We start from the raw sequence: 24,642 nt of genomic DNA, 5'->3' as shown, positions 1-24,642 counted from the left end.
TTAGCAGATTTGGACAGTTTGCAGTCTCTACTAAGAGCCTACTTGACATCACTGTTGCCCTCAAGTCTGACAGATTATCCATTAGTTTCTCTGTAGTGTTGTATGAGTATTGACGTTGAAAACCACATCCGATCATACAGGGAAGCAGGGTTCAGAATCGGGACATACTGTAAGGACTCGTGTTCTGGTAGGGGCTAATTCAATGGCGTCTAGCTGAAACATACATTGTTTTCCTAACCAAAGAAGCAGTAAATGACATTAAACCGAATAAGTGTTTTTGCGGGCCATGGCATTGGAAACATGACGTCTGTAAAACTAAGTCTGATGCAGCTACTTGGAAAAAAAAAAATCACATTTTTCATGGGTTGTGGCGAGTCACAATCTTTGTTATTGAACTTTTTTTTTTGGTCAACTTGGCTATCAAGTTTTTCTTGCCATTTTCCATTTTTCTGAAATGAAGATTGGAAAGAAAGCTATTGCATTATGATGAGGGCAATTCCCTTTGGAGTTTCCTTTTTTTTTTTTTGTTTGTTTTTTTCTTTTTTGGATTCCTTGTCCATTGACCTAGGACCTAGACCAAGCGGACAGTGGTATTATTATGTTGAAATATGTCAACGTGTTCTCAAAACACTGAGGAGAATGGTCAACATCAAAGTTTTCTATAAGAAAGTATATAATCATCTAGATATCTACACAAACACACAAATATATATTCATATATATGTATATACCTTTTTATAATATGGCTATTGAAAAAAGTTTTAATTACATCAGTAATTATTTCATAATAAACCACACTGGATTGGAAAGGAGTTGAAACGGTAATAATAAAAGCTAGTGGTAGCTTCGTTTTTACCCCACGATTGATTTTTAAGGCTTGCCATGATGAACAACGGGGTCGTTTCAGTGTCATTCAGCTCTAGAACAACAGATTCACCCTCACAGGCCCAGCGGCAGCCACTGCAGAAATCCACATCACACTGCCGTCTCGATATTTTATCGAGAACTTTGGGCTACATGTAGAAGCCATGTACACTCCTCATCAAAAAGCTTGAGGCCCTTAAGGACTTTTGCCACCTGTAGGTCAAAATATTACCAAACTTTTGAGATGAACTAAAACTAATTACAGTATTAGGAAAACATAATTGGAAAATCTTCCATATCTATTTGAAGACAAAGTTCCTCCATTCACCCCTTCACTTCTGCTCCTTTACGATCTCTGGTTCTATTTCAGTGTACAATCACTTCTTTTTTCCAGTCCTGTCCCTTCAGGTGGTGAAGAAACCAACATCAGCTACATTTTGCTAAGGCAGACTGACAGATTTGTTGAACCAGCCTGTTTTCGTGCTGTTTTGCACATCTCACAAACTTCTAATGCCTTCCAGCTAGTTGGACCATTATAGCATCCTGTTACTTGACTGAGACTGAATCCAAATTCATATTTTTGAGGATGAACGAAAGGTGCAGCAGTGAAAATGGATTTCTGCAGTGTCTACATCAGTTAATCTGAATATATTAACGGGGTCAAACCAGTGACAATTTTTTTCACCTTCCTCCCCACATTCCTTAAAAGTCATACATTTATAGTTATTACCTGATACTTTAATACACGCAGAAGTGCCCAATGCAACTGAGATTTAACAAACCTGTGACCATCACAACGTGGTGATAACATAGTTACAACTGCTTCCTTTGAATGAGAAGAAAATATTGTGAAGATATTTCGCTACTTGGGAAATTATCTGTGCAAGAATATATTAGCATGATTTGTTTTGTATACGTGTCGTGTTAATGAAACAACTGACCACATCTTTCGTGTAGTTTCTGTTTTTCGTTGTGTTTTAACAGCAGTCTACATACAGTACAGTAGCCTATTGAATCGACAGCTCAAAGATCAAGAACCAACCATATGCTGTACATTATTACCTCAGTTATTCGGAAAGGCTATCTTAACGAAAAATATTACGTATTGCATCTCAAATTGCTTTTTAAGAAAAGAAAGTTATCAAAAAATATTAAGTCATTTCATAAACAGCAAAGAAATAGAACCTTCTAGTGTGATAATCTAAAGGGATACTTGTGTTTTTTGTCTTTTACAAAAGTATTTGACTTTCAATGCAAGTTTTTCCCTTCATTTTCTCTGTACTGAACAAACATCAACTCAAATCAACAGAACTGACCTGACCATATCCTGTCTGATTAGCAATTAAAAATAAAAACACACAATACATTTTATGTTTACAATGAAGCATAGTGCTATATACACATTATATAGTCATATATTATCATTTCTTTTTTAATATGTAAACCAGCACATTCTCTCACTTTTAGTAGTATACATACTAAGCACAAATACTCATTCAGTTGCTTGTGATTAATTTTACCTTTAATTTATTTGTCCTTTGTTAAAAGCTTACACCTTGTTTCTCAATCAGTATGTATAGCACTAAATTTTTAATTTGGACAACAGTGAGCCCGGAGAAGGTCCATCCGGCCTTCTAGGCCACTTCACTTGCTGTTATTTTTGTTTTTTAAAAAACACCGAATAAGGCGCCTTTGTGCTTAGTGTGCGTTGCTAATAAAGTCAAAGGAGAATCAAGTGATGTAAACATTCAATTTTTTGTGTGTTACCAAGAGTTGATTAGCTAGAGAAAAGACGAGGCAAAGGACAGGGAAAGACATGGGGAGTTTTCCAGGGTTTGGGGAAGGCCTGGAAACAAGGCCTTGGACCCACAGAGACACAGAAAGCGACAGAGTCGGGCTGCGTTTTATTGAGATTCCTGGGCAAGGAGAGGGAGAACAGGGACATCCGGAGGAATGAAACACGAAAACGAGGGCAAGGAGATAATACTGGGAATCTTCCAAACTCAAGGACAAACCGACCACCAAGCCCTATTCAACCCCTCCTGACCCTCCTCACCGACCCACAAGCGTCAGCAGTGTCTGGCTCAAACACGAGACAATGACAAAACACTCAGTTACACAAGGACACACGGTCGAGACTCCAAGAAACGGACACGCTAGAAACCGTCATGAGGCAAGCGTAGGGTCGAGTTAGACGAAGATGGAGATTCCTCCCCGCACAGGAGCTTAGTGGTAGGAGTCACTGTATAAAAAATCAACACAAAGCCCTACACTAACCATAACTACCCATCAGTTTGGGGAATCCTTAGAGAGAATATTTCTAATGAAAAACAAAAAGGATGAGGGGAGAGCATCCAGTACAACAAGGAAGTTATAAGACAGGGGGAGCATGGATGGATGTGAGGTAGTGATGCTCAGCTCATACAGTACCTCCCAGAGGAGAAATCAGATTCTTAGACGATTGCTCTTTTCATTCCTTTAAGTCCCATCCCTCGCTTGCTCCCTGGCTCTGTTGTTGGTGGCAGTTTGGCGCCACCGGATTGGCAGGCTTGGAGGCTCTCTCCCTTTTCCTAGTGGGTTGCTACTGGCTGCATCAGGAATGTCAATTAGGCGCTACCCAGACTGCACTTCAATCTAGAATCAGTCACATGCAGTCAACCGGAGCACTAAGCAAGTCTTACCTGTAAAGCACCAAAAAGCTCCACAATCTTTGGGCAAGCAGAACTGGGGAAAGCACAGTGATTACATTCAGATTCTTGAATACATTCTGTTCGAATCAAGAGATTTATCTATGCATACGTATCCATGGATGGACATTGGAGAGCAAAACAATTTGTACTCATCAAGAAAAAAGGATTCCTGGACAATCCAAAAACTTGACTTTCTTTCACAGTTCTTTGTCCTCTTGACTGAACTTTGTGTGAAGAATTGAACTGGGATGGTCTGGACTACCTGTTTATGTGATTTACACAGAGGGTGGTTAAAAAGCATCAGTTTCTACCGTCTTTATTTCCCCATTTAAGTCCTGCTTGCTCCAGTCCAAATGTAAACAAATGTAACTGTTGCATTGGCTGTGGCATTCGGAGGTGTCATTAGGCTGCAGCCTTTGGTGGACACATGTTCAGTGGGACCCTGTCAAAGTTGCATCAAGACCCATCTAGATGTGGCAAAAAATTGACTTGGGATCAACTGATGAAGCACAATTATTTTGTAAAAATGGACAGTTCATTTTCTAAACATGTCAGTGGTTCAAAATTGGGAAAACCGCAAGGATGGGACTTAGGCCACCAAAGAACCATTGTGGTTATACGTATATTTGTATCACAGAGAACCAACTCCTCCTGGGATGAATGTTTCTCCATTACCGTATTTTCCGGACTATAAGTCGCACTTTTTTTTTTTTCTTTTTTTACTCCTCTGGCTTGTCCTATGACTTACACAGCAAAGTGACTTATACGTGTATATTTACTTTATTTTTTATAACGGTAATTTATCCCAATCCTATCCCGACCCCGCTCTTTTAACCCCAACCATAATCGCAAACACCCACCCAAAGCCCAAGGATCCTCTTTAACCCATCAGGTACATATTTTTCAACTGAAAACATCTGGTCGTTTAGACGTTTGACGTCAACAGTACAAATCCACATTTTTTAAGTGCTTTTTTAGTAACGGCTTCAGTTTCAATTGGTTGGAAATTTGATGTAAATTTTTTTTCCCAAATCCAAATTGGTGTCTTAATGAACGAAGCACCTACCAAACAATCTGCAGCAGCCAGTAGCAAAAGTGTGAGAGTGAAAGGGGGAAAGTGGAGGACAGCAGAGACATTTACCTCCTTACAGTGCATAGATCAAATCAAGGAAGCACTACAATTACAAAAAGAAAAAAACATGATTTTTTTTCTTCTTCATTTTAGATTTGTAAACTTTAGCAGTCATCAGATGATTACGTTAAATATTTTTTGTTATATTCTTTGTCCATAATACACACACACACACACACGCACACACAATAAATCTTAAAACTTAACATCCACATTTTTTTTTGCTAAAACAAACCAGGTTTTTTTTTTCCGGTTAAACAACCACACAACTTTATGGCGAACGCTCACCACCCGTGACCAGAAAGAGGGAGGGCTTTTTTCTGTTTTTACAAAACTAACATAGCAAAGAGCACACACGCAGAAACACACACCACAACGACCAACGCAGGGATAGCAAGGATCTGCTACAGAGGTCTGTAACACCTGCTCTTCCACCAGCACAGACAGAAGCAGCTTTGTTGTTACTGTTGTTCAGCAGAGATCTATCATGTTTGTAGTTGTTGTACCATTGCTGTTAAAAGTCCTATTTCCTCCATTGTCTCTGGACTCCCAGTGGCTTCCTCGTTCGGAAGCAGTATCCTCCGGTGAAAGGAACTTAAAAAACAACAAGGTCCTAATCGTTACTTTATTCCAATGGTAAAAATGTAAACATTTTGCGAGGTTGCCTTGCATGGAGGTACTGAGAGGCCTCTCTGAGGGCAGAACCGTGTAGTCAGAGGGATGTTGCTGCAGTTTACTAAGGCTGGCCAGTCGGGCACTGTGCCGTCAGCGGTGCAGGGACTTCTGGGCCTCCATCAGCAGAGTGTCAAAATCCAGTGCATCGTACTTGCTCTTGACGGGGCCGGGACCTGCCTCATCTAAAAAAGAGAGAAGAATGTGCTTATTGTTTTCTGCTGTTGTGCCAGGAAATGTTTGATCTGTTTACCTTGTTGGTACATGTTAATTTTGTAGTTTTCTCTCTGAGTAAATGTTCTCAAGCTGTGCTGCCAACTGACTGTATGTAAAGATGGACGGCGCGTTACCACTTCCTCCCACTACGCAAAAGTGAAGCCATATTGCAAATACTCAGTCTGCCGTCATGCTTAAATAGATTTACAGAATCGGTCTGGTCAAGCAGCCAATCCCGGGCCATGAATCCCCCAAAGACACTTGTTTTTAGAAATTATTAAAAACTAACTCACCAGAAAAAGGACCCTTTACACAAATCAGTGTGATAATATCTACCAGAAATTTCAGAAATCAGCTTTAGGAAAAATGTAATTTGTGCACGAGTTTTAGTTTGGCTCCTGTCCTATCCGCTAACATGCAGGGGGCGGGGCTTATCACCTATACTGTAACGAGCCACCAGGGGGCTTCACTTCTGGGAGCTGTAATGTCCTCCATCTTTTTATACAGTGTGGTTTGAGATGGAAGAAGACTGGTTCTTTTATCATCCTATAGGTAAAGGCTTATTTAGCTGTTCTTTGGTTTCTTGTCTGATACTGTTGATTGTATTTTTCACAGCTGCAGTCAGCATGTGCAGGGAAGTGTTGGTGAGATGCTGGCACCGGCTGAGTTTGTTTGGTTTGTACGGTTCAGGTTCAGTAAGTGTGTCAGTCTCCTACTGCGCTGCTTAAAGCTAAACCTGAATTGTGTTAATTCACATGGCTGAGTAGAAATAAGTTGAGTGCAACATAAAGCTCCTGTTTTTCCTGGAGTCTGTACTAGGGTTGAATATCAGTTGAAGTTTAGCAATTCTGATTCCAGACCTGCTAGAGTGAAAATTAAACCAGTGTAACAAAAAATGCTTCTCAAAGGGATCGCCAACCTTGGCATTAAGCATTAATTGAACATTTACTATTATTTATTAAGCACAATAAAAATGTAGTGTGCAGTACCTGTGCTTTATATTACCCCCCCAGGGCTCTTTCTTCTTAGTAAATGTTCTAATTGTCCCCATAAACTAATGTTGCATGAATAATTGTAAGCAGTTGAACCATATTAACGTTTTCAGCTTGTTGTATGGAGATGCTTGTGAGATGCTACTTGCTCAGGTGATGGACACACAAGTCAAACACTGTTCAGTGTTTCAGATGGATGGATGTTCCCTTAGATCACAGGTATTAAACCCTAGTCCTCAAAGGCCACCTGCTTGTTTTACAACTATCCCTGCCCTGTAGTTGGAAAACAACAGGACGTGGCCCTTGAAGACTGGAGTTTGACACCAGACTAGCAGCTAATTAGCTTCCCATGCACTTTGTATGTTCCCTTGTTGCTAAGCTGTTTACCACAGTCCAACTTTCTGTAGTACAGTGGCTAACTTTCAAATTTGTGACTGGTTGTAACATTAGCCATGCACGTTAGCTCGTACACAGGACCTGGCAGATAGAATTTGCACTAATAAGGGCTCATTTTTAAGAACTGATAAGCAGAACTGAAATTCAGTTTTTGTTAGGGTACCTGGTACTTGGTAATTTGGATTCTGTTCTAATTTGGATCTAAGTTTCTGTTCCCAAGCCTAGCCAGTCCGTACGAGTGTAAGATCAATTTGTACTGAACTTGCAAAAAATGTTTGCGGACAGTTGTCAGTGTAGACTAAGGCATCTCTGAACTTTCAAATGGACTGTGTGCCCAAAAACTGGCTCAAAGCAAACGTGACAAAAAGACATTTATTACAGGTCATGCTCATTGACTATTTCAGCTCATTTAATCCTTTCACAATATGTGTGGTCTAACCAAGGTCTATGTAGCGTTTTCTCGTCAGCCTCCTCAGGCCCCCAGGTCCATTCTGGAAACCAGTTTCCCGCTCTCTCCAGTGTCTCTGAACTCCCGACTGGCGAATCTTTATCACCCCACAGCGCTCCCTGCACCCAGACAGGCACAGACAGTAGGTTAAAAACACTTTGCTTTGTGGAGATGATATTGGCATCAGTGTAGATTGTTTTATTACTTCAGTTACTCATCCTGAAGGCACAAATATTATAAATTGTATAAAGAAACTAATAATTGATTACAATACAGAACAAAACTGCAGAATAAAAGTAAATCAAAAACCTTAATCTAATCCTGGACTGATGCCTGTTTAAAGTATAGGTCATCCCTGTATCCTCAGCCAGCAATGATTTGTATCTGTTCAGTTTTTGTCTGTTTCATACACCTGTTTTTCAGAAATAGATAAAAACATCATCACTCACCAAATACACTTGGAAACACGTTTCTTCATTCCAAATCCAAAGACCCGAACATTTGTTAAAAATGTTGCTCCAAACAGCGAAAAGTTCTGAAGAGTCCGTTGTGCCTGTTTGCTTACTGTCCTCTGTAAAAGGTTATAGCTGGGGCAACGTTTTTAACAGATATTCAGGTTGAATAATTCGTAATGAAGAAACGTCTTATTTTATTCATGTCTCTGTTTCAAGACTGAGCAGATACAAGTCACTGTTTGTGCAATTTTAGTTTTTTCATTGTTTTGTCCTTATTGCAGCTAAAATTCTCCTTGTTTCTTGTTGCCAGGTTCCTTCGTGGGAACTGAGATGGGCATCCCTGATAATTTCCTACACACATTTCATTTACCAACTGAACCAGAGGGTTGGTGGTTTGATCCTTGGCCTCCCTGATCCACACTTCAACCTGTGGACCAGGTGAGTGGTGTATGTGGGTGAGTGAGCGAATGGGTGAATGGACAAATAGTGTAAAAGTTGTTTGAGAACATTTGAGTGTAGAAAAGCACTATACAAGTATAACATACCATTTAATGGCATTGAATTTTCGTTTACAGAGCTACCATCTGATTATACAGGCTGCATTTTACACTTGCACACACACATCTAGAGATGTGCGGTATACCAGTAATGGAAAAAAAACATATATTTCAAACTGTACGATATAATTTTGCTCAGTTCGATATTTCGGTCGCTGCTGTTCCGAGGTTCACCACTATGTGGCAGTATTACCCAAACTGACGTGACGTACACGGCATAAATTAATAAAAGTGGCAGAAGTGAAACATGGCATCACTTTGCCTACAAAAGTGATGAAAAAGGTGAAGCAACCGACCTTAATTTACTGGTCTGCAAGCGCCGCTATAAGTCGTGTGCTGCCAAGGGACGCGACACATCAAATCTGAGCAAACATTTGTCACTCGCTCATCCTGGTTTGTTCAAGATCGAGAGGTGAGTCTCTTTCAACTGATTTACTTTAGACTTTTATTTTAAAGAGATCAACCCTCTAAACCTGAGGCTGACTTTTAGAACTTCAGTGAGGATTTGGTGCTAAAATATGCTTTAAACAAAACTGCAAAAAGGAGAAAATTTACAGCTATCGTTAGGCAGAGCGATTTCTGCTGCTGTTGTGTTTTGGCTTCTAGCTCTCTGATGCTTTGTTGTACCTTGTTGTTACACACATCTTCAGCGTCTGCGCAGTCTCATTTCATTTGGGCTGCACATTGTGTGATTTGCTTTAAGGGGCCCAGCAGTAGAGTGGTGCTGTGTGGAGTTTGATATTTAAGTAATTCATTTGAGTTGTGTTTGGGGTATGTAAAAAAGGTTTAGCTATTCTTGTAGCCTGAACTGAAAAGATATGAAGAGATGATCCTATTTTAATTTACTTCAGGTTATTTTTCTTCCAAAATCAAAATTTGATTTTATGTTCAATGTAGGTGTTTTTGTTGTTTTGTTTTTTTTATGCAGAGTTTCAAGCAGTGTGTTTAATAAAACTGTTTTCAATTCATTTATGTTTTGAGGCTGGTTATTTGTCACCTATGGTATTAGATCCTAGTATCGTACTGAGCCATCCCTACACACGTCGACCCTCAAAACAAAGTTCCCACATCTCGTCTCTTCGGGTCAAGGAATCCAGACCAGGACTTACTCGTTACAGATGATGACTTTGCAGTCCTCCGCTTTGCCGAAAACCTGGAAGCGTTTCCTCAGCATGTTCTGGGTCACGCTGCTTGGCAGGTTGTGGATGTAAAACACCTGGCAGTTGTCCTGGCAACAGGGAAACCATGGCAACAGTCAGGACAAAGGACAATGCAAGAGAGAAAGATGTGAAAACTGAAGCAGGGAAACTGAATGGTGACATTCTGAGGCTGGACACTTCAGATGGGCCTGTGGTCAGGTATGTGCAGTCTAGTATTGTGATGTTGCAGCTTTAGGTTTGTTTTAGAGTCTGAGGCTTTGGTGAGGTGGAGACTGCAAAAAGGTGTCTTTAATTCAATAGCACTGCAGTATGCAGGAGACTGCAGAACTTGGATTTTGTCTGTACCTCATCAGACTTGGCTTTGTTCCTCTGCTTGTCGTCAGGACAGATCTCCGAGTTCTCACTAAGGAAGGAAGAGGAACAGAGGGGAGGGTAAGGATGGACACGAAGAAACAAATGTCAGGTGAACGCCTCCAACTGCAGCACAACAGTGCTGCTCTATTGTCTCTCACACATTTACACCATTGTTGTCATTGACGTCCATCAACACAACTATACGATCAGCGACCTTCTGTGAGATGCCTTATAAATCTGTGACATTTGAACTCACAGCTAAATCTGCCTGTACAAGTACAGAAATTAATTGTGCTCTAAGTTAAATAAAACAGTCTCACATTGTTTATAGAACAGTTCACTGATAATTTGCTCACAGGGTTAGTTCAGCTTCATAACTGAATATCCTTCACAGGCCAGTGCGGTACCCTGAGTGCACACAGGTGCAACTGAATAAGCCACAAATCAGAAGCCAAACTGTTCATTGTAGCAGAATTTAACAGCATTAGCAGCCAGATTAGTTACAACACTACAGCAAAAGGCCCATGGAGCAAACAGGACACAGAAGAGCAGCTGCTCTGACTTGAGGTGTGTTTAAACCAGACACTAAATTAAACCTTTTTTTCATTTTGGTTTGTTTGTCTGGATTTGGCTGAGCTGTTCATTGATTCTATACTATGAAATAAAGTCTAAATGAAAAAAAATAACTTTATTTAGAGCGTTACTATCACGACCAGAGTCAGTTGGGGCTGTGCAGGCTGTGTTGGGAAGCAGTTGGTTTGCCGTATGTGGCACAATATGTTGAGAAAACTACACCAAAGAGTCATACTTGGCTAGTGTCTCAAAATAATTCAATAATATGCAACTGTTGCTGTTATCATCTCTTTTTTTTCCATCTGGCTAGACTTAAAACCTTCCTCTTTGACAAAGTGTATAGTTAGGGCTGGCTTCAGGCAACCCTGAACCATCCCTTAGTTAAGCTGCTATAGATCTAGACTGCCTGAGGACCATTGGTGCACTGAGCTCCCCTTCCCTTCCCCTCTCTTCCTCTCCTCCCACCTCATGTATATTCCACCATTGAATGTCACTAACCTTGTGTTCTCTCTCTCCCCTAGTTTGTGCTCTCTCTCTCCCTCTCTCTGTACCTTCTGCAGGTGTCCCTGGTCCTGGAGCTGTTTATCGCTGATGTGCAGTTACTGGCCCCACCAACTTGCAGTGTCTATTTGTTGTTTATTGTTGCTGTTCTTTTCTCTCTGCTCTATCCACTCACCCCAACCGGTCGAGGCAGATGGCCGCCCAAACTGAGCCCGGTTCTGCTGGAGGTTTTTTCCGTTAAAGGGAGTTTTTCCTCTCCACTGTCGCCAAGTGCTGCTCATAAGGGATTTGTTGGTTTTTTTGTTTTTGTAAAGTGCCTTGAGATGATTGTATTGTGATTTGGCGCTATACAAATAAATTAAATTAAATTGAATCTGATACATCTCTCTACACTGACTCAATCAATCCCCTTCCTCCCTCGACTGTCTCACCTCGAGTCTGTCTTGCTGGCGGGGGAGTCGGGACACAGGTGGAGGATGGGTGAGGGTGAGCGAGATGCTGACGAGCATTCTGCCTCTTCCTCTGAGGCTGGTGGCGTGGCTGCTGCTGACTGGCACTCTGACGCCTGCGATGATAACACCTCAGTCGCCTGCTGTTCCTGCATCTCTTCGACTTCTGACATCACCAGCGTCTCCTCATTCTCCTTGCCATCCATTACCTGGTCATCCGCTGCTTTGGGTGCTGGGGTGTTAACCGCATCACACCCTCCTTGCGCCTGCAACATGGCACCAAGCATGGCGGCGCTACGCTTGCGGCGCTCCCCGAGGCTCAATGCGCAGTAGTCGTGGTCACCAAACTTGCGATGGGTGTCGCTGTCGCCAGCCTGGCCCATGCGCCGCAGCTGGGCGTACAGCTCGGTCTGTTGTGGAAGCTTCCGCTGGTGGTGGCTGCGGCTCAGCCAGGACGAGCCCTTCGTGGCGCCGTTGGCGTGGGTGTTTGAAGCCGGGTGAACAGACTCACTTCCGTCTCCATCGCCACCGCTGCCCCCACTTGCTCCTCCAACACCTTTTCCACCCTCTGCTGGCTTAAAGAGGTCCTCATCGACTGGTTTGTGAGGGGGGGTGGTGGGAGGGGTAAGACCTGAGTGTGGGAGGGAAGAGGTTTCTACATCAGCATCATTAGGCATGATCTCACCAAAGAGAGCTAAGCTAAGCTAACTGGTACAGATGAGACTGGTATTTAGAATAAGTGTATTTCCCAAATTGTCAGCGCCTGCAGCTCTGTCAAGTGTTGGAGCTACCTGTCAACTTCTAATCTTCAGCTGGCACAAGTCACCAAAACAGAGATGTGTGTTTTCAGTACCTGCTGTTCCACATAGATCCACACTGAGTGTCTGCTCAAAGGGCTTGGTGCTGTACTGGGACTCTCTGCTGGTGAAGACAACAGATACAAGCAGAAATTAAAGATTGCTGTGTCATGGTGGACTGTGCTGCAGGTTTCATGCACATCAACTGTCCTCTGTAAGAAACCACACTGTTGTCTGCTGAATTTGAATTATGTTTCTCTGTAAATGCTACTGGCATTTCTGGTCGCTCCTCATTTCTTATCACAACAACCATATGTACTCCGCTGTCCTCTGTCCTATTCTTCTGCTTTCTATTTCTGGCTGCCTGTTTCTGCTTCTCCAGTTGCCATGAAAGGCAGGAGCAGTGGATTGGCTTCAGGCGCGATACTACGTACCCTCCACAGAGAATCAAATATCTTTTGGTGAGCACTCTAGAAGACTGATTCATTTGGAAGATGGACGGGCGCCAGAGGTTTGTACTGAAAACCACTGCTTTGTGACTGGTTTAAGCTGGAGAACGTCCAGGGCTTGATGCTGGTTGGGTGGGGAGGTTAATTTGGAAAAGTAAGTGCAGCGAGGGCACTGTGTCTGGCACAGATTAAAATCTGGGTAAGCCAGCCAGGGGTCTCGATTCATTAGGGCTCTTGGACTATAAATTTCTGAATGTGAACTGGGTTTATTTAATTGCAAGTTTAGCATATAATAAACTCTAATGAGATTATACATGACATGCCTGTTCACTGATATTCAGTGAAATGTTTCTGCTTTCCAAAATAAAAGAGTTAAATTTTTATCCATATTCTTACTCTTGATCTGTTGTTAGTTTAAGAGAAACTGTCTTACACTGAAGGTAACTGTACTTTCGCATTAACCCTGTCACCCTGTAATTTTAATAGTTTTTAATAGTTTTCCCTCTTCCAGCAACAGATTGAGACGATGGGACACAAATCAATTAGATGATCAGTTAAAGGTGATTGACTCTTCCTGTTTACTGGCATTATGTCAGTATCACTGTCTCTGCTCTATAATGGCATCTCTCTACAATCAGCTCCCATGATGATGGATGCATTTCCTCAGATACATGGGAGACCAGCTCTCACTGAATGCATTTTAAATTTACATCAGGCGCTAAGTGGGAAAACTCCACCTGAAGAAAGTCCAGGGGGATTTAAGGTTTTACATTTTAAGGGACTGAGCTCGACTCTGGCTCTGCTTACCACAGTCACAACCTACTGTAGTAGCAAATGCAATCACAAATGACATTAGCTGACTTTGCTGCTAAATGTGGCAGCTGTAATCACTGTTGTTACTGAGACTGTTAATCTGAAGCTCTTTATGTAACAGACTTCCATTAAAGATGCTTTTACCAAGCCCAACAATGGCCCCAATGAAACAGTTCCACAGAAAAAATATATACTTCTGCTAAGGTTTGATGAAACAGTTCATTTATAAAACGTGTAGATTTAATTTTAGATCTTTTAATAACAAGCAGGTGCCATTTGATATTTGCACGTTTCTGGCAGTGACATACTCAACATTATGAATTTTAAAAGGCAGTTTAAATGAAGCCCTGGGTCTAATATTTCTTAGTAATAAAGGTGTACTGTACCTTTTCCACTGCTGAGGCCACTGCAGCTTTTAATTTTAATGCAGAGCAGGGGTTCAGCTCTAGTTAATATCAGGGGCGAGTTTCTGATGAGCTGTAACATGCTGCTGCAAACAGCTGGTGATTAACCATTAGCTATTTTTCTTCTAGTGCAGTTACCTGCATTATGCAACGCTAAAGGAATGAGTACAATAAAGGTGTGCCTTAACCGAGCTGCTACTTTCACACTGAGCTACTCACCCTGTGGACTTGGGGTTGAGAGGCAGACAGAGACAGGCTCGCTTTTCTGCAAACAGAATAAAGAGCCAGTTACCACAACGCAGTACACTGAACATCTCTGCTTTCTTCTCAAAAATGAGAAGGAGCGTAAACCTAATGTGTTTGTGTCCTGAGCTATGTGCACACAAACTGTCTCAGCTCTGTGACTCAGATCAGAACCCAGTAATCAATGTGCTCAACAGTCACATCTTTCAGTTCCTATCTGCATTACAGCACTGCTCATTTAGTGCAATGCTATATATGTAGTGTAATGCGTAATGTATTTCGATGCTCACATCTGTAAGGACATTAAATAAATCTTGCACAATTTAAAGTGTTGATTTCGTTTTGTTTAGGCTGAAGATAAGAAACAAGCATTAAAGTGAATAGGGGGCAGAACATTAGATAAATATGTGTATTAGTAATCACATCATCCTAACAAATAAGCAGCTGAATGAAAGGCAGCAGTTTAAGGCAGCTGCTGTCCATCTCACCGTTATGGCAGCAGGGTTTGGTCGGCTTCGTTGTTCCGGCGCTGCTGTCTCCTGCTGTTCGCTGCTCTGGTTTCGTCCCTGTCGTGGTTCCCCCTCCTGCTTGGGTTGGCAGGAGCTTGACCTCTGCTCGTCCATCCTCTCTCTCCTCCTTGTCCTTCTCCTCTCTGTCCCTTGCCCGTCCAGGCCGCAGCCTCTTTGCAAAGCGGCTGGGAAACGAGGCCAGACGTCGAGAACGCCGAACTGAGAAGGAGCCACTGTCCTCCATGGTCTCCTCTAGGCTTTGAGTAGCTTCTGAGGAGTAGTTCCTCGTCTCAAGGGAGGGAGAGTCTTTACGAAGCTCAGGTTTAGGGCTGGTGGAGCTGGGGGACTGGGCTGGGACTGACTTAAGGGGGGCAGAAGGAGCAGGGACTCCTCTGTTGGGGCTGTGGGAGGTGGAGTAGGGCGGACTGTGCAGTCTGTAAGGCTTGCTCACATCGAAAGAGCTGCTCTGCTGCAGGAGCTCACGGAGAAGGGAGTTGGGCTTCACCTCCCTTCGCCTTGCAAACGGGAGCCTCTTGGGGGCGTTGCTGCCTGTCCCAGTTACACCCCCACTAGTCCCAGGAGTGGCCACCAAGACAACTCTGCTGTGAGAGTTTGTGTGGGCCGGACGGGACGCCTCAGGTCTGGCCCGAGGCCTCGGGAAGTCTCGGTCTTTGCAGTCCCAGCCCTGCTGCTTGCGTGTGGGCAGGCAGTAGGTGTGCATGTATGTGATCAGCTCCACCACTGAGTGCAGTTCTTTCTCTGAGCTGAACTGAGGCTTTGCTGGTTCAGCAGGAGCAGCAACTACAGCTGCTGCACCCTCCACCTCACTGCTGGAAGACTCCTCCTCTTCCCCTTCCTCCTCTTCCTCCTCCTCCGACTCACTGTCCTCGTCCTCTTCTTCCTCTTCATCCTCCTCTGTGTCCGGGGCCACAGCGTCCTCCGTGTCGTGGCTGGTGGTGAGGTGGCGGTGGAGCTCAGTGCACAGGCGACCTGGACGCACTGCACGGGGCTTCCGCTCCTGAGGGACGTCACTCTGAGGGTGGAGAGGAGACAGACAACACACCGGTTATCATCGTTCGCTCTCCACATCCTACACTCTGCAGATCAAATGCAGTCACATGAACGGGCACAGGTGTCATTAATGAAAGATGTAAGAAATATACTGCACAGGTGTGGTGACTGACCTAAATAAAAGTCTGGATTTACAGGTGAGGAAATGGATGAACTCTACACCTGAGACAACAATGCTCCAACAGCAAGTGACCGTTTACTGAAAATTACTGAACTACAGAGTGACTTTCCACCAGCAGCAAGCTAGTTTGTCTCTGTTACTCAACCAGACACTGACCAGTCCCACACATCCAACCACGCCTGCAGCTCAGAATATAGATCACATGTTTGTTTTGGTTTTTACAAAGCAAATTGCTGAATTTTGTACATATGGATATAGTATGTCCCCATGTACCCCCATTTTTCCTGCTGCAGGAAGACTGATTCTCCCCAAGGAGAAGATGATCTGCAGAAAACACCGTTCCAGATAGTACAACAAACTCTTTGCTGCTCAGAAAGCAAAAAAGAATTGAACAATAGCGACATCACTGGGTAGGCTGCTGGTTATGATTTATAGCTTCACAAATGTTATTTTTAAGGGAAATTAGCTTATTTTATAATAAACATTGAACATGTTTATGTTGAAAAAGAATATGAAATGAAAATACTGTCAGCCTTGTGCACACATTCAAGACTGACACTAAAATCTGACATTTACAGCACTATTCATACGTTAAGTCATTTTCATGTTCTGACTCTACTGTAACTGTAGGGAAGGTCTCATCACACAAATGACTGCTGACAAATTAACCACCAACCAACAACACATGTGAAGAAAGAGGCAGATCTTCAATTTCCTGCCCTGGATACGTCAGCGTCGAGCACCCAGCATCAATTTTGCTTCTAAGTTTGTGGGGGATGATTCAGTTTGCAGCTGCGATAAAACAGTTGATTCTGTCTTACTCATACAGAGAGCAGGCTATGATTCACTGGTGCCCTCTTGCCCTGTCAGTCAATACTCCCGCCATCTGCCACGGCAAAGCCACACCACTCAGCTGAAGCTCTTGCACACCCACATGCATGCTGCCAGCTACAGCGAGGTTAGGAGGCTGCGTGATGGATACAGGCTGGCTTATCCCTGTCCTGCATCCTGTGGCTTTTTCTATCTTCCCTTCCTGAGCCAGAGCAGAAGGCTGTGTAAAGGCTCACCATGGTTTATTCTTATACAAGATAAATGTTGCTGTAATCAATGGCCACTTGAAGCACAATGCTAGCAGCTATCCAATTACTGCTAAGTCATTCTGCAGCAGCTGTTGTAAATGGCCTCTCTTCCCCAACACCACGTCTACGATGGACAGCAGCTCGAGGTCTCTGCAGTTTTTATTCTAAAATGAGGAGGAGAACCCCTGGTTGGTCATGTGTCAGAGCCAAACCTGACTGTTCTGCAGGATTGTCACAACAATTCTTGTCAGGATGGAAAAATAACTCAAGCTGCAGTTAACCTGGATTTGATGTGTACACAGAAACTCCTTCAGGTGGGACTGACACTGTTTAAGGGATTCACCACACCTTACCAAACTGATCCACACAAAGCTGTAAAGAATTGCACGTCCAACATGCAACAAAATATGGCAACAACCCCCAATGATTCATCTATGATCTGCCTGATCTGGTCTTATAGTTAATGTTCATTTAAAGACGCAGTGTGTAAGATTAGAGGGCTCTATCAGCAGAATAGAATAAAACACCTGACCGACTCTGCCACACTTGGCTGTGTCCTTATAGCTGCCTCCATCTACCACAGCCATTATTTATATGCACACCCAAAGTGACGTGCACCTGAACAAACCAATTTTTCCGCTGGGAACGGTCCTGAATGTCTGGACAATGGACAAATGACTCACAATCAAAACTCTGTTTTTTTGTGTTGGGCTGACTGCACATATTAAGTGCAGACACCTGCTTGAAGAACAACTGCAGTGGCAGGGATGACGACTGCAGCCCCCGCATGCAACAGTGAATTACTTCTACCTAGATTTGCCACCTCTGAGAGGAAGTGATGGGAAAAATACAGTTTTGTGATCTCACTGGCCTTCAGGAGACTCAGGCGTTAACCAGTGGAAACAGGGATGTGAGTCAGACTATTTCAGCTCAGTGTGAGGCTGAAAGACTGAAGGCTGAGTTTTACTGCAGAATAAATAAGTGAAGGGAGAGTAATAACGTACCTGAATTCATTTTATAAATCAGCTAAATCTACTTATTCATCCTCACCTTGACCAGAGGCCTGACCGTCCGTAGGTGGAGGCTTCGGTTGCTATAGCGATGGCTGTGGACGCCATCTTTGTGTGCGTCGATGCCTGCGGGCACATTGGGGGGAGTCAGCAGCAGCTTCTTCAGCTGCGAGGAGGAAACAGAGTGGAGAAAAGTTAGGCTGCAAACTCTATCCATCATTTTTTACAGTGGTGAAATAGATGTTGGAAAACCTGAAGATTTATGTTTTAGTTAGATAATAAATACACAGAGTAATAACAGTGTAAATGTGTGTATGCAAAGGAAGGGCCTGACAAAGGGGGAGAGGGACATAGGTCTTAGATCCATCTGTAGTAAAATATTACTATTATTCTTTAGACGTTCATAACCAAACGAGGGAAGATGAGATGGAAGCATCCACATCTTTCAGCTTCTGACCCCAATTTTTCATCTGTATTCTGCTGCCTGTTTACGCCCTGCAGATGGAATAATGTGCAGAAGAGGCCACGAGGTTATGAAACTGTACATTTATCACATCACTAAGGTCGACGGCTACATGGCACATCCATGTTTCCCATTAAACAGCTAAATTCAGTCATTTCTTCCTCTGTTAGAACACAGAATATCTGAGAGCCTGCTCCTTCCCTTCTGCTTCATGACTTCACACTTTTGTTTTTTCCCCTTCAGGTTGTTCTTCCGTCCATTCTGATGCTTCCATTAAGCCTCTTTGTTTGGACTGAAGCCTCCTCCTCTTTCTTTCTACCACCCATCTTCCTCTTTCCTCTAATGTTTCCACCATCTTTTCTCTCCATCTTTATGACCTTTCACACCCATTTTCATCTAAACCTGTATGCATTCATATCAAATCTGCTCCCTTTGTTTTCATCTGTCGCTTCCTCCATTCATTCCAGCGCCTGCTGCAGCTTCATGACAGGGCTATCAGCTGATAATAATCAGCTTAGGGAGAAAATCCCCACTAAGCTGTGCAGCGTTTGCTCCAGGAGACACCGATGTGGAAAATACAGATGTGGACTGGAACAGTGGGATATACCGAATCCCAAACGAATCACAGCACACGGCTCCTTCACCTAAAGCAGATCACATGACTATGTTTGCTATGTGTCACCATGCACCATCTAGACACCATCTAACCTTTAGGTTTACAACACAGTTGCTTCACTAGCTGCTATGAGAAGAGGTTTTTAATAGCACTTCATAGTTGGCACACATCTGTACGAAGTAATGCCAAACAATAAAGGAAATACTGATGATGAAGGGTGAAGCATAAAAATACAACATGTTGTTTATAGTGGCAGTGGTTTGGCATTAAGTTACTGATTATTGAGTTAAAGCACATTTTATTTCAGCACCATCATTGTATATTACTGTAATACTTTGATGAGTACAACATCACCACCCAACTGAGCTGCCTGTAGCCACAGAATACTATCTGGGTCAACAGAATGAATGGGATGATCGCCCACATCACTAATGGGGCCACTGAGGCCTTTTGTGGGAGAGCCAACTTGGCTCGGAGTGTGTGACGATGCTCTGAGAGCCCCATTGAGGAGAGTGAAGAGGACACTGAAGGTTTGTGTCTGTGTGAAACCCCGAAACCCTCCAGCACCGTGCAGACCCCTCATACGTTTCCTATGGTCTGTTCCATTTCAATTCAATAGGATCACAGTCATTATCACTATAACCAGATTCATTTATTCACTTGGAACGTGTCAAAACAATCATTTAAAAGCCCCGTAATTACACTCTGCCAGGTTAGGCGTTCCATTAATTGTGTTTTTTTATGCATCATTAGAACCTCTGATTAGAATAAATCAGGATTATTCAAACTGTATGAAGAAACATTAAAAATAATGTTATGTGGTTCTCTCTAATGTGAATCCCACCAGGCTGATTTAGAGCAGACGTGCAGATGCATAGAAACACAGATGGACATTGGGGCTTCTACGGTTTTACTTCCCTCCAGTAGAGGGCAGCACCACACACGGCAGCAGTCATGTGACAACAAACCACTGGACTGATGGATATAGGGATAAAACACACACACACACACACACATACACACATATATAATGTTATTATATCAGGCTTTTCTGAGTGAGTGGACGTGAATGTCAGGTTCCTATTTTAGCCCCTGATAGTGAACACAGTGGAAACAGAGCCAGGATGATATGATTTATACACAGTAAGGACAAATACTCTGCTTTCTGTCAGGGGTGCTGATCCCAGGACTGTGACAATCAGTCAACTATGCAGGACATATAATTAAAATAATAATTGGGGCGTAACAGCAACATCCTTCAACCAAATCCTCTTTTAAACCGGCTGCCAGAGTCCCTGACCTGCACGGCTTCAGAGGGAGAGGAGGCCAAGCCAACAGGAGTCTGGATTTGTCTTGCTAGGGACAAAGTCGCTGCCTGGAGGTGCGAACGAGACGACGCCGAGAGGAATAAAATGCAGAAGCTGCAGCAGCTACAACAGAGATAGAGGCAGAGGTGGAAAGGGTAGCGGTAGCCCAGCGATAGTGGTTGGGGGGCAGTGAAAGGGAACAGTGTGTGAGAAGACTTCCAATCCTGCCAACCAGCTGACTGAGCCCTGTGTGTGGGACAGAAAAGAACAAGCTGGGATAACACACGGGCTTCTAAAGCAACGGCACAATCCAGAACTAATTCATTATATGTACATTTGTACTACATGCAGAGGACATGGGGGAAGCGGAAACTTCTCTGCCTGCATCTATCTAGAACACTAATTTGTGCTGCTGAATCTAAAGTAGACAACACGTAATTCTTGTTGGGTGTCTATATTTAACGCTTTCACTGGGACATGCAGATTTCTCTCTGTTAATGACTGATTTTCACCAGTCGAGGCGAAAATGTCAGGAGGTTTCTGCAGCGAGTACGCAACCGAACCACAACTTCTCATTTGACCTTGACTGTCTTTTCTTACTAGATCTGATTAACAGCCTCCACATACATTAGACCAGTCACGTGTGTTTAGTCACACTCTTACACTCATTCACATCTGAAGCTGCCCAGTACAACCAGACTGACCTGCTGCCACTGACCCTGTGTGTGTGTGTGTGTGTGTGTGTCGGTGGGATTCACATTAGAGAGAACCACAACATAACATTATCTTAATATTTCCTAAAGTGGTTTGGATAGTTTGAAGTTTTAATGATGCACAGCCGGACCCAGAAGCTGCTGTTCTATGGTGGAGTCTTAAAGTTAAGACAAGGATTTTAAAATCCTACTTCACACACTAATTATTGCTTATTATTGTTGTGAGGCTTCCTCTGCTGCCAAACTACCCTCACTGTGAGGCCACTGAAGGAAGGACCCCTGGTCATTTCCCTCTCTGATGTCAGTCACATCTCGTCATGCTGCAGCTGATGAAAACCCTGCACTCAGCAAAGCAAACACAGGTCTCAGCAACACTAAAGGTAAAAAGTCCAACTAGCATCAGGCGATAACACACGGTCAAAAATACTTGGAAGAGAAAATAAAGGCAGTAAATGGAAAAGCTACAACACAACCTGCACTCTGAGACAGTGAGGACAGTGTTTCTGGAACAACCGACAGCTGCACCAGTAAAACCAACTTTGTGACAGTCGATTGTTAAATTTGAGGCTGTCACCAGGATGAAACTGTCTTAAAAACCTGAGTTTGTTTTGCTCTGGATCCAGAAAAGCTGGTTCAGACTTAAATTATTCAGTTTTTATGCTCCGTTATTTGTTTGGTGCTTGTCTTACAAGTGAACTGCTCAGTTCACAGACGCAAAAAGCTCAGGTCATACCAGTTGTTCCAGTTAGAGCCTTGGTCTGCTGCAACACTGACCCATGTGGAGATGGTTTGGTTTGTTCCTGTTAACTCATCATTCCCACATCAGCGGCTGCTGTTCAGGCTAAACTTACATAATTACCTCTAAGTTCAGCAATAACAGAATCATTTATTGTTGCTGGTCCATCCAAGACTTACGTCACATTAAACAGGCCGTTCTTCAGCTCTTCACACTGGGAGCTCTGTTCTCACAGCTGACTTCCCCTGAACCTTCACAAATCTCCACTGACTGACGTGTTTTATAGTCGGACTCTGGGAACGCAGGGAAGCCCGGTGAATATTTACGCTGTAGGTATTCAGACATCCAGCTCGACTCTTTGGAGGCTGGAGCTGAATCCGAGTAAGCGGCGCTCAAATTCAGGATCCAGGCTGGACTCATCTCGACAAGTGCACTACGGCCACATTACAGCAGTAATCACATGTCCCTTATTGTGGGGAAATAGCTTCCTGCTTCAATTAGGCCTCAGAGCCGAGCGGCAGAGTGAACTGAAGGGAAAGTAGGACACGGGGATACAGCACTTTGTTGTTCCTGCACGATGAGATGGAGATTTTCTGTTTCTGGATCGATGTGGTCTGGGTGCTGATAAACCAAAAGCTCTGTTCCTGGAAGTGTGTTTCAGGGAACCCAGGGGCCCTGAGAGAGAGACACCCAGCAGGACTCATAAACCTGACCACGTGCTCATTTGGATTACTATATCTGTGAGAACCTTTAACTATTTATACTCCTTATCCTCAAACCTGATGCAGATTTTAAAGGAGAAAGTCAGGAAGGTTTTTGCAGCTTTGGTCATAACTCCAATAACTTAGAGTCTGCAGTGTGTAAGTGTTTAAAATATTTATCATCTCCACTCCCCTCGACCTGCTCTGAGCTTCTTATTAATCCGGCACTAAAATAATCACTTCTTTTCCCACAAAAGCTCCTCAAATAAGCATCTGCAAGCTGTAACTTTTTCTATTCTTGTAAGGACACGTGTTCCTAGAAATACTGAGCTATAGCTAACACACACACACACACACACACACACACACACACACACACGCAGGCTGGATGAAAGGTCACTGTGCCTCAGCGCCGTCTGTTTTCCTGGAGTTAAAGGTGGACTTTGAACCTTGCGGGCCAACAAGAAGAACATCAAGGTACGGTACGCGACACTAATTGAGATACTGAGGAGAAAGAGAGAGGGGGACCATGGGAAAGGAGACGCACAGTGTGGCGGGTGTGTGTGTGTGTTGGGGGTGGACGGCGTTTGAAGCAAATATTAAAGGCTGCACTTCAACAGGCAACACTTTTTGAGCTGATGTTTGATTCCCAGGCTGCTGAGAAAAAAGAAACATGAGGGTAAATGTCTGTCGTGTGAGGCTGGACCCCCGGGGAGATGGAAATAATCTCTGTAACCATAACCCCAACAGACAGATGACTTCCCCCCTCTACAGGAAGCAGAGAGCTGCTCTTACTAGTGATGGGTCCTCTGTCTCAGCCCCCAGGGACTGGCTGAAGTCCTCCGCAATGAGAGGGAGACCGTCCTCTACTTCCTCTTCCTGGTTAGGCTCCTCCTCCAGGGAGGGGAAGACGTGAAGCTCGCCAAACGCAGCATCCACCATGCGATCCAGGCTGTCGGTCAGAGCGGCGAGCAGAGCCGCGTTCTCCTCTTCTATCTGGAGGCAGAAACAAGACAACGTCCGTGAGGAAGTGCTCGGAAACGACAGCTCCAGCTCCAACAACGACCCAGGGTATCAACATTTAGTTCCTAAGTAATTCGATATTAATCTCTGCCTCATTACTGCTGATTCCCTATATTTCCCAGAGATCAACAGCAAAGCAGCTTGAACCTGCTGACACACACTACACTGGATAATATTTAATTATAACCTATAATATTTGTGGCTTATTCTCCCTGTGAGAAAATGGAAAATGTGATCCCATGTGAAACATATTTGTTTGCTGCGACATGGTCTAATTTTGGTCAGAGGAAAACCACACGAAGCTAATTGGACCCAACATACCTGCAGCTTGTACACTAGAAATAAACGAACCATCGTAGAAACGCAGCTCATGTCTCTGTATCCTCCAATCAGCTGCTGCCTAAAGTCTCTTCTATGTTGTTTATTAACATGGGCGCTGACCTTTGACCTCATTGGAAAGAACAAGAGTCCCATGCTCTTTTTTTTTATAGCCAGTCCAGTCGGCATCATGTGATTAACGTAACTCGTCTCTGCCTCGGTTTCCGTGATCATGTTCAGGGTTTTCCCACAATGCCAAGAATCAAAATGGTCAAATTTGAAGATGATCAGCAGAAAAGCTTTTTTCCATTACGGCCACACGGGGGCTGATGCTTAATGTTGCTGAGAGTCTGGTGGGGAGGTGATAGCACGGCCGGCCTACGGGAACCCACTGAGCTCCAGTCACCTGTCTCTCCCTTTATCATGCAGCTCTATCTGTTCCCAGCTGCCAAACTATTTATTATTAAATGTATTTTCTGTCTGAGGCTCCTTCAATGCTGCAATGTGGGGTTTGAAATCCTCCACAGGATCAGGAGGCAGAATCAAAGGGGTGTAATGAAGCTGTTCCTGATAATTCCTGGTGTGTTTGGCTGAAATATGTTGAATGTTTCTATTAATTTACCCAAAGACAAGGTTGATGTCTGACACATGGATTAAAAACCACGTAGTTCTGTCTGTCTGTAGTCTGACAGGCGTCATTAGCAGCATCAGCATGTTTATATATTTAGTTATAGTCAGTGTGAAAGGAGCAGACACCACATGATTATTCACTAGACAGTGCTGGTGCAAACATGGCACTATGATTAAAAT

General features: G+C 43.5%; 1 protein-coding gene across 4 annotated transcripts in view; it reads right to left on the bottom strand.

Annotated features, from left to right (window-relative positions):
- Positions 1-513: 513 nt before the first annotated feature.
- The window catches only part of ppargc1b (peroxisome proliferator-activated receptor gamma, coactivator 1 beta), a 78,051-nt gene continuing 53,922 nt past the window's right edge, over positions 514-24,642 (bottom strand). For 3 of the 4 annotated variants that reach the window (XM_026330222.1, XM_026330224.1, XM_026330225.1), the window contains 10 exons: positions 23,287-23,487; positions 17,996-18,121; positions 14,654-15,707; positions 14,142-14,187; positions 12,313-12,380; positions 11,442-12,090; positions 9,928-9,985; positions 9,532-9,650; positions 7,402-7,529; positions 514-5,543 (listed from right to left, as the gene is read on the bottom strand). In XM_026330222.1, coding sequence (XP_026186007.1) covers positions 5,452-5,543; positions 7,402-7,529; positions 9,532-9,650; positions 9,928-9,985; positions 11,442-12,090; positions 12,313-12,380; positions 14,142-14,187; positions 14,654-15,707; positions 17,996-18,121; positions 23,287-23,487 — 2,541 coding nt within the window. In that variant the 3' untranslated portion in view covers positions 514-5,451. The remainder of the gene's footprint in view (positions 5,544-7,401; positions 7,530-9,531; positions 9,651-9,927; positions 9,986-11,441; positions 12,091-12,312; positions 12,381-14,141; positions 14,188-14,653; positions 15,708-17,995; positions 18,122-23,286; positions 23,488-24,642) is intronic. The other variant, XM_026330223.1, reaches the window with a different exon arrangement.

This window comes from Mastacembelus armatus, chromosome 10 (genome assembly GCF_900324485.2).
Source record: "Mastacembelus armatus chromosome 10, fMasArm1.2, whole genome shotgun sequence".
NCBI lineage: Eukaryota > Metazoa > Chordata > Actinopteri > Synbranchiformes > Mastacembelidae > Mastacembelus > Mastacembelus armatus.
This window is presented reverse-complemented; position numbering and strand designations above follow the sequence as displayed.